Source organism: Bidens hawaiensis, unplaced genomic scaffold, assembly GCF_021521415.1.
Source record: "Bidens hawaiensis isolate Kalapana, Puna unplaced genomic scaffold, B.hawaiensis_p1.1 tig00035577_1, whole genome shotgun sequence".
Classification (NCBI taxonomy): Eukaryota; Viridiplantae; Streptophyta; class Magnoliopsida; order Asterales; family Asteraceae; genus Bidens; species Bidens hawaiensis.
The window spans coordinates 70,404-80,738 of record NW_027505380.1 but is presented as its reverse complement, the minus strand read 5'-3'; the positions used below and the strand labels follow the sequence as shown (position 1 = coordinate 80,738).

Genomic DNA, 10,335 nt, shown 5'->3' with positions numbered 1-10,335 from the left:
TTTCGTTATCTTCTCCCATGTCCAAAATCTTATTGGATTCGCCAACATTGCCCATTTTTTCTTTGGGACTCCAAACGCCCTTTCAATGTCTTTCCTTGCCGATTCTTGTTTCTTCGTGAAGTACTTTCATTTGTCAGAAACTGGAGACGCGTAAGCTTGAACAAGTATCCCCCATTCGTTGTAAATACCATCAACGAGGTAGTACCCGTACTTGAAATGTTCTACATTTGCAACAAAAATCTTGAGGGAGTTCAACTCCGTCGATAAGGTCATCGATTATTGGTGACTGATCGATAACATTGAGGTCGTTATTAGACCTGGCAACCCCAAAGAACGCATGCCAAAACCAAAGATCCTGTGACGCCACCGCCTCAAGTACATTAGTAGGGCCGGGGTGATCACCTCGATAGAATTGACCTCGCCAAGCAGTGGGACACATAGCCCAACCAACATGCATACAATCAAGGCTACCGAGCATCCGGGGGAAACCATGCTTTTCACCGTGCACCTCGTATATGCGTTGGATATCATACATTGTTGGTCTACGTAAATATCTCCGCTTGTATAGCGATATGACCCCTAAATATAATTATTAAAATTATATAATTTATGTAAAGATTTAAAAAAATATATAAACAAACGTAAAAAAATATCTCCGCCTGTATAGCGATATAAGTTATGTAAAAAATATATACCTCTACAAAAGTGGTTAAGCGCATCGCATCCGGTCTTTTTAGCCATTTGTAGATACTCGTCCAACATGTCCGATCCAACACCATACGCTAGTTGCCGAAGAGCGGCGGTAATTTTTAGAGTAGCCGTGAACCCGTGCTTACCTCTAGCGTCATCCCTTTGTTGAAAATACTCAAAGTGCTCCGACAGGTCATTTGCTAGACGCATGAATAATCGTCTAGTCACTCAAAAACGGGTTCTAAAACTACCCTCACCATATGTGGAATTGGGACAAAAATAGTGACGTATCAAAGTTTCGTTAGCGGTCTTTCGACCACGAATACGCGGTTGCTGGAACAATGGGGCTCGGGGGCAATTTTGATCTCTCATAAAGCTTATTATCGTTTGAACCGCTTGACAAATGAGTTCGTCTTCTTCGGTAGAATAGGAAGACGGAGACGATGACAATGACGACGATGCCATTTATAAATATGGAGATAAAAGAGAAGTTTTGGTAGAGAGAATGTGTGGTTTTAGTTTTTATAGAAAGTGTGGATTTGTATTTATAGGTAAAATAAATAAATAAAATAAAATAAATAAATATATATATATTTGACTGGCCAACGGATAGGTTGACCAGTCAACCAAGTCTACAACGGCTATCTTCTCCGGCGGTCCCAACCACGGCGGACCACCGCGCCCCCAACCACCTGAGGGGTGTAGCGGCGTTCACGAGCCACGTAGGCGGCTGCGCCCCCCGCTCACCCCCACTACCCTCAGCCTAATTGGCTTGTATTCAATAAAATAACTTAGATTTTAAACTTTAAAACGTTGGTTAAGAGTTCGTTTATTGAGTTTGTAATATATTACCTCTTTTAACACAAATATTGTCAATATTGTTTATAACATGATCGCAATACTATTTATTTATTATTAGTATTAGGCAAATTGGATTTAATAATTCCAACTTAGTGCAGTTGGTCGATAATAATCTCAACTTTGAAAATAGCTGTCACTGGTCCCAACTTTCACAATATTTGTTTTTATTAAACCTCCATTAAAAGAAACTTAACGACGTTAAGTTTTTTCTAAATTTCAAAATGATATTTTTGGGCTTTTGATCGGAATTGAGATACGAGTCGATTGATGTAAAACTTACCTCCAAGCAGTGGTCGAAACGACTAAGGATGCTTCAATTTCGGTGTTCAAACTTTTAATTAACAAAAATCAAGTTGTTTGAATCGTCGTTTCGAGTTAAGTTTAACATCAATCGATTCGTATTCGCATTCCCATCAAAAGCTATAAAACATCAATTTGAAATTTGGAAAAAAACTTAATGTCGTTAAATTTTCTTTAACATATATCCAATGTAAACAAATAGTTTGAAAGTTGGGACTAGTGACAACTATTTTTAAAGTCGTGATTATTATCGACCAATTGAAAATCCAATTTTCCTTATTATTATTATTATTTTGCTTGAATATAAATTTACCCAAAGCTCACTCGTCCATAGATTGCTCACACTCGAACACAGTTAACCAAATAGTTCTCCTTTCATCCACAAGCATTGCGTCGAAAACATGTTGTGATAAATGATACGAGCATTCCTTACTAGATGTCCCATGTGGATAAAACATGATGGTGTGAAATTTGCACAAGGTGTTATAATCACCCTCTTTTGTGTTCATCGTTCCCGATGAGATTTGCTCCACCAATGTAAATATAATCATACATGAGTAGCTCTGATACCATTTATACTAACTCTTCGTATCACCAATATTGCTTGTTTGGCTACGAGAAACTCACAAATTTGTTTTTGGTTCCCTAGATGGATACTACCCACGAGTTCACTTATCAATGGATTGCTCTCACTCGAGCATACTTAACTCTAGTGTTATCATCTCGTCAACAACCATTGCCAAAACACATTAATAACATTTGAGGTTAGACATTCCTTATAGCATAGTATCCCTCATGTAAACTAGAACCAAACAATGTGCGATTTGTGTAACATGTTACAAAGTAAATAGGTCTTGTATGTGGTGTGTTTTGTGATTGATCATGTGTGTAATTACTAATATATATAAAAATGAACTTTGGTGCCGCAAGTGCTCTGTTGGGCCACTTTGCGGCACCTATTGGTAGGATTTCTTTTGTTTTTTAGTTTCGGCCCGCAATGAATGTAACGAAAACCTACCGAATGTGAATTTTGTTTTTGTTCTTTTTTTCATTATTTTGTTTTAGTTACGGTATCGTGTCAAACGCAATGGAAATCACAAAGTTTTGTTTTATTTATAGTACATAACAAAATTGACCGAATGCTATTTTTGTTTTTTAGTTCCGTTACCGTAACGGATATGATGAAAACCGACTAAATTCGCGTAGACTCAACCGCCCCAACGACCGGGATCGATAACCGTCGGGATTTACCAACAATTGAGTTTTTCCGAACGACGACACGCCATTGGTTCACCCCAAGTTTTATAATATTTTTGTTTTTATTTTTTGTCTTAATTTCGATACTATAACGCACGCCACCGAAACCGACCGAATTCCCGTCGACTTACCGTATCAATGCTTGGGTTTTACCACCGCTCGGGTTTTACCAACCTGCCCGGCGCAACGCGCCGGGAGGAATACTAGTTCATGATATTTTTAAAATAAATATAAAACTAAGTTTTTTTTAATTTACACCCAACTAAAAGAAGAAAAAAAACATAAATCATAATTGGTGGTGGTGACGGGTAAAGTGTAGTGATATTTTCTTGTAATCAGCCCTCCAAATGAGAGTTACTGTTTAATTAGTGAATGAATGACTAAAAAAATTAATAAATGAGAGTTGGTAGAGAGTGCCGAATGTCTTGTTCAATACGAGAAGAGTTCATATGGCTGTAGACGTTTCTCTGTATCGTTCATTCATTATTATGAGTTACTATGCCATAGGGGATTTGAAGAAACACAGATCCAATCCCCGGGTATGGGTTCTGAATCCAATGAGTCCACAGGGTATAGTACGGTAACTACCAACACGATATGAGTAAGACTTCCCGAAGTCCAGTGACTAGAACCTGCAAAACAGACACCGTGAGTCTCGTTACAGGAAGGACAAGAGGGGGCGTCTTCCTGTAAACACCCTCCGGCGTGAGAATCAGTAACGTTCGTAATGGAGAAAGTACTGAAGTATAAAGACTAAGTGTAGTCAGAATATAGGTGAGTGAATGAATACCTCATACCGTTTGACAAGATATTTATAGCCGAAGGATGATGGAAGATGGTTGGGGCAACTGTCCTCTTCTAGAAGATCTTTGGTAACCGCCTGGACACGTGTCCTCTTGTGATAGGTTAGGCTATACGTCTCATGTGCATGAGTATAACAACCTGGACACGTGTCACCAGCTGATAGGATGGATCGCGCCCTGGCCATGTGCACGGTTATAACAACCTGGCCAGGGGTCCTTTGTTCATTGGTTAGTATGTCACATATTCCCCAAGTAAGAATCATGAACCTCCTTCTAGAGAGTACTTGAGTGGTGACAGCTGTCCCGCGGGTACTATCTTCCGATTGTTTAGGCGGACAGATGTCCTGCCCTGCGGATGACTTTTGAGGATGTGCACTCGTGATATGCGGGTGATCCATGTGTCCCGCGGGTGGCTTATAAGAGGATTCTCTGTGACCTGTGGGTGGTACTTAAGGGTGTTTGGTTTTTTGGTACCTTACCTCTACATAATTTCTTTCTGTTCACGTTGTGTCCATGTTATAATATTTTGAGATTTTGGTACATGTTCAGTTATTATCATCCAACTATCCGTAGTTTCTCCTGATATGTTTGTTTCGAAGGTACAACTCTGATATAGTTGTCTATTGATAAACATATTTGTAAGCTTAAAGAAATAAGATGTAGTATAAACTGATATAGTTGTCTATCATTGTGTGATTTCTATGGTAATATGTATCATTGTATAACAAAAATGATATGGACGTCTACTTGTCTTGGTTTGAGAGTTGTTATAATATGATCGTTTCAGGACTGGTGACGCTGACAACAACACTCAATTTTGATATGAATCACCAGTCATATGCAATCTTTTGATTCGTATGACTTTGTGATATATTTGGATTATGCAAGAGAGTATGGACTATGGAGCAATTCTTTTTTTCTTTGTACTCTTATCCTTAAATCATTAAATGCGTCTTAAAATAGGAAGATCTTGTGATATCACAAATATTACACTTTCTGCTCTATATTATTTTTTTAAAGAAGTTTTTAATTTTATGTTATATTTATTAACCTTTTATATGTTATAGTAATGAAATTGGAAAGGTCTCAATATAATATATATGCATTTATTAAAAGGTAGTATTTACATTGATACAAAAAGCAAACGAGCAACAAGTTCTGATGCTAGTTCATTTTAGACAACAAAACTAAGTTGTATAAAAATAACATTCATAGACTGTTGGTTTACATCATAACTATACATGACTCATGCGCTAGGAAACCAAATATATCAGATACGATGGGTATAAACACGTTTTGATTGTCAAGGCATGTCACTTAGCATGAAGTCGCTTTTAAAGCAGACTAACCACCCGTTGTAGAAACAATACTACCCAAACCCACAAAAGGGGAGACCCCTGTCAGATCTACGTATGTGTTTTCCTCCTATCCATCAAAAGACCAAAATGTCAGCCGGTCTAAGAGTTGACATTCCATCCAATGTGTCATTAAAGAAATTCACTAGTGCTTGTTTCTTAACAAAAATTCCAGTGTACCTGAATATGTCAAAGAGCACGTCCCTAACCAAATCATGTCAGTACATGAACCACCATGAGCTCTCTACAGTATTTTGTGTGCTTCCCAAAGGAGTCACGCCTTATGAAAAACAAGGCATGTCTCATCAACCGAAAATAGAAAAATCATGAGATGATACTTAAAGATGGTGTGATACTCTATCGACGACATATGTTACACATCTACAGTGATAACAAGTAGAAAATCTTGAGCATGAGGTGTTGTAGACGCTAAAAACGATTTTTTTTGTATGCATAACATCTCAAAGTGTGTTTTTAGCGTGGACGCTTTTACTAAAAAGAGCCCTCGTCAATGCTTGTTTGCCTTTTTTATTTTTCTGTGTGTGGGGGGGGGGGGGTATCCTGTTAGCAAAACCGACGAATTCGAAGCTTTGTATCATATCAAGAAGACAAGCCAAAAAATAAATCAAAATCAATACCACGTATGATGTGGTCCTGAAGCATCCACGATTGGGCCCTTGATGCCACAAAAGCGCATGATGAAGTCTCTACAACCGAATAAACCCAAACCATCATTCTTAATAGGTATGGAAGCAAGTCGTCATTAGAGGTCTTCAAAAAAGGATGCAATTGTCTCTAATATGATGCAAAAGTGGATGTAAAAAAAAGGGCGAAAATAAGCGGTCTCAACTCTCAATGTGTCTCCTTATTGAACCCCGTGATGAACCAAAAATTATCATCTCCAAGATACGGTTTTGATGACTGCATATAAGAATTCTACCCACATAGAAATAGAAAGGCGTCTTATCCTTACATCGTGAAGTAAAGCTAACTGATCTACCATATTAAATTACTTAAACTTGGTATTTTTTTTATCTTGGGACGAAGAATGTATTTTTAACTTACATAATTAAGTACAACAAAATTAGGTGAGCAATGATAAGAGGAAAAAATAATTGAGAAAATAAATTTGTTTGTAATGTGAATATAAGAAAGACAGAAAATGAGGGTTGTCAGGAAGTGTGCGGACTAAGATACACGGAGGAGGAATGGAAGGAAGCTGCACTTGTTCATATTCCTACCGTCACGTGCTATGTTCCCCACCACCCTCTCATGGGCTCTTATCATAAACCAAACTTTTAACTTTTAAGGTTCATTATATTAAGGCTAATCATCATTTTCTAATTTATATGCTTTTATTTTATTCTTGAAAGTTTTAACATCCTTTTTATTTCTTTGACAAAAAGCCTCTGATTCCATCGTAGGGACATTGTTAATAGCAAAGGGTATTTTAACGACATATAAAAGTAGTTAAGTTTGTATCAAAAGGTTTCTAGCCTAGTTATTAGAACATATATTACGGTGTATTAATATTGAGCTCAATCTAAGGTTCTTTTTTCTACACTAATAATATTAAGATGTGTATATAGTAGTGTACTTGTAATGGGGTTTGAGTCTCATACTAACAATGTGGTAGATTTAAATGTTCTAAAACCTTTACTAGTGTAATCAAAGCAACATCTTTACATTTGAACTAAACTATTAGAATTATGTAATTAAGAGATACAAACCCAACCCCTACCCATCCATGATGCACCGACCACAAAACGGCACCACATTGTTCGAATTTGACCGTAACACAATTCCTCCAACCATTAGAAGCTCTACGGTCTCCCGTGCTTTAGTTATTGCTTGATTCATTTACGATTATCAGCTTTCAAAAGAAAAAGAAGGTGGGAATGAAGTTTGATTGGGTTTAATTTGGGTCCACGTATGTCGAATGACAACAATGGACAGTCACCTGTTGAGGTCTATAAAAATTTTAACGTAGAAATATGGTCTTGATGGTTTTATGAGGTTCAATGACTAATTCGATTGGTAGTGGTTGTAGAGTAGTGGAGATGGTGGTTGGTTGGGGGTCACCGACCAAGATTTCAAGAGAGCGGCGATAAGAAAGGAGGTTTCTTCTTCTTCTTATTATTATTATTATTATTATTATTATTATTATTATTATATTAATTAAATTACATAAATGATCATTGTGATTTGTAAAAAGAACAAGTACTTTATATCATTATATGGATACAATAAAATTTTATTACGAATGCTAGTGTTACATACAAAAATTATAAAGTAACAAAATTGAAACTCGAAACACCAAACTTTATAACAAACCTATTATTCATTTATTCCTGCCAAACTAGATATACTATTAAACACTAGATTTACAATTAATGGTAAGTGATCCAATACAAATACTTTTTGTTATAGTAAAAATAATTTTAGATCCTTAGATTAAGAAAATAATGAAATAAATAAACGAAGAGTGCACACCAATATTTTTCAAGCGTGAACAGGCTTGGAGGGGTACAATTGGTATAATGTACGATTACTGACTTTTATCGACTTCCCACGTTTTTATAAACGTCCATAATGTTTTCTTATAACATTATGTAAAAAAAATCACACCATAAAATATAGCATTTTATTGTATATAATTTGAGTACCCAGTTGTTATCCTCTTTTTTAATTGATTTTTTCTTTTATAATAAAAACCTATATTATAGTGCGTATAATTTGTATGATTTTGTACATGCATAAATATCTGTATGCATAATTATGTAGATGTGTAATTCCATATAAGCTACATGATCGTTTAGTTTTGTGCATAATTTTGGCGTAGACAAAGTTACTCTTGCCACAAAAACACATGTTTACTTCTGATAACTTCGTACGCTTTATACGATTAGAGTCATCTATATATTAAGAAACTCGATCAAATACATTTTATTTTTAACATAAAAACGGTGAGAATCAATTTGCTGTTATTATTAGGTTTTTTTTGTATAGGTGTTTGTTGTTATTTTTTTGTTTGTATTTGCTAGTTTTCGATTATGAGACGTTATAAGTATTTGTTGATTTATATTTTGTTGTTATTATTAGATGCTTTCTTTTGCTGGTATAAGTATTTGCTGGTATTTGATGTTATTATTTTGTTATTGATTTGTATTCTTTTGTTGTAATTTTTAGATTCTTTTCTTTGTTATTATAAATCATTATTTATGTAAATTGGTATTGTAGTTGATATTGTTTCTTACGTTATTATCTTTTTATAAATTAGTATTATTTTCTATATTCTCATGTTAAGATTAAAATATACATAAACTTTTTCCTATATTAATCTACCCCTACAACTCATATATTTAACTCTACAACAGTAATTAATTAAGTTTGTCAATTACCTCAAAAATTACTATTATTATAATAATACTTATAATATATATAGAGTAATAAAAATCATTGAAGAAAGCAATAATTATTCCCGGGGAAATGCGCGAAGCAGAGCTGTAAAAAAGCAAATAGATAGGGAAAGAAGAGAAGAGCCGTTAGAAGGGCAATTTGGTAAAGTGTGGTTTATACGCTTTACTGGCATCCCCCACGCCCACCTCATAAACCATATGCCCTCTAGTAAATACCAAGATACGCTACAATATTTTCTTGTGTTTTTTAATTTTTATTTTTTTTTATTAGACAGCATTTTCTAATACAACCAAATTATCAATTAATTTCTTTTGTCAAAAATAACCTTGTCCATATTTAAATAACACTAATAGATAAAGAAAATATTAACCCAATTTATTTCAAACAAAAATCAGTTTTTTTTTTAATTCAATTTGTTTCAAATTTAAATCAATTTTTATTAATTTCGTAAGTTGTAAATTTGTATATCATGAAAAGATAAAAGGTAAAACAAAACAAACAGGAAAAAAAAATTATGTTTCACATAATTGTGACATGCAACATTTGATAGTTAGTTAGTTAGTTATTACATATACATATAACAATCCAATACAAACATACAAAGTCCTCCTACATCATAAATACGCACGAGGTAAATAAATTACGCATTAAAAATAATCATGCATTGATTAGAATAATCACGCAATCTAAATTTAAGACTTTGTATGTCATGTACCTCAAGCGTCGCACCCTTATACAATAAACTTCGCCTTCATCCACGTATTATGTAATATCCATGAGTTCGAACAATGATTTTATTTTACTAATTAACTAGTGTTACACCCGGCGCGTTGCGTCGGGACAGGTCGGTAAAACCCATGTGGTGGTAAAATCCAAGAGTTGTCGGTCCCAGACATTGAGGTGGTAAGTCGACACGAATTCGGTCGGTTTCATTTACGTGCGTTATGGTATTATCGGAACTAAAACTCGGACGTCGGCAAAAACTGAAAGGTGTCAATCTCGGGTGTTGAAGCGGTGAGTCTACTCAAATTCGGTCAGTCTTAATTACGTTTGTTACGGTATCAAAACTAAGACAAAATATATACAAAAACAAATTTGGCATTCGATTGGTTTCTGTCACGTTCGTTAAGGTACCATAACTAAAACAAAATGTGGTGAGTCAACGTGAATTCGGTCGGTTTCTCTCACATTCGTTACGGTACTAGAACTAAAACAAAAAGGAAAAAAAACAAAATTGTATTGATCGATTTATGTTATGTTTGTTACGGTGTTGAAACTAAAAACAACAAAAAAGAAAAAAAAAATCAAATTGTTGATGACCCCTAAAGTGCCGCCAAGTAACCCGAGTAGTAACTTGCGACACCAAAGTTTTCTTTTATTATATATAAAATAATTAACATACGTATACAATCCTTGCATAATACTCCTACAAAATAATATTAAAAAAAACATAAAAATAGAAAACATGAAAACATAATAAAATAATACAAGTGTTGTGGATGCTGTCGTTACAGTTTACTCTCTCTCTTCTCTTCTCTTCTCTTCTCTTCTCTTTTGCTGCACTCCACTCATCTCTCTCTCTCATCTCTCTCTTAACATATTATTCATTCATCCTCATTCTCTCAATCTCAAACTCCTCTGAATATTAT

The 10,335-nt window shown here is 34.9% G+C and overlaps 1 protein-coding gene across 1 annotated transcript; it reads right to left on the bottom strand.

The window, feature by feature from the left end:
* Window positions 1–205: 205 nt before the first annotated feature.
* On the bottom strand, window positions 206–1,155 carry LOC143612830 (uncharacterized; the record flags this gene model as incomplete). The annotated part of the gene is made up of 3 exons (XM_077086717.1): window positions 942–1,155; window positions 696–890; window positions 206–579 (listed from the first exon to the last, which is right to left on the bottom strand). Coding segments are annotated over exons 1-3 (783 nt in total), but the record flags the coding sequence as incomplete, so codon positions are not given.
* Between the last annotated feature and the right edge of the window lie 9,180 nt (window positions 1,156–10,335).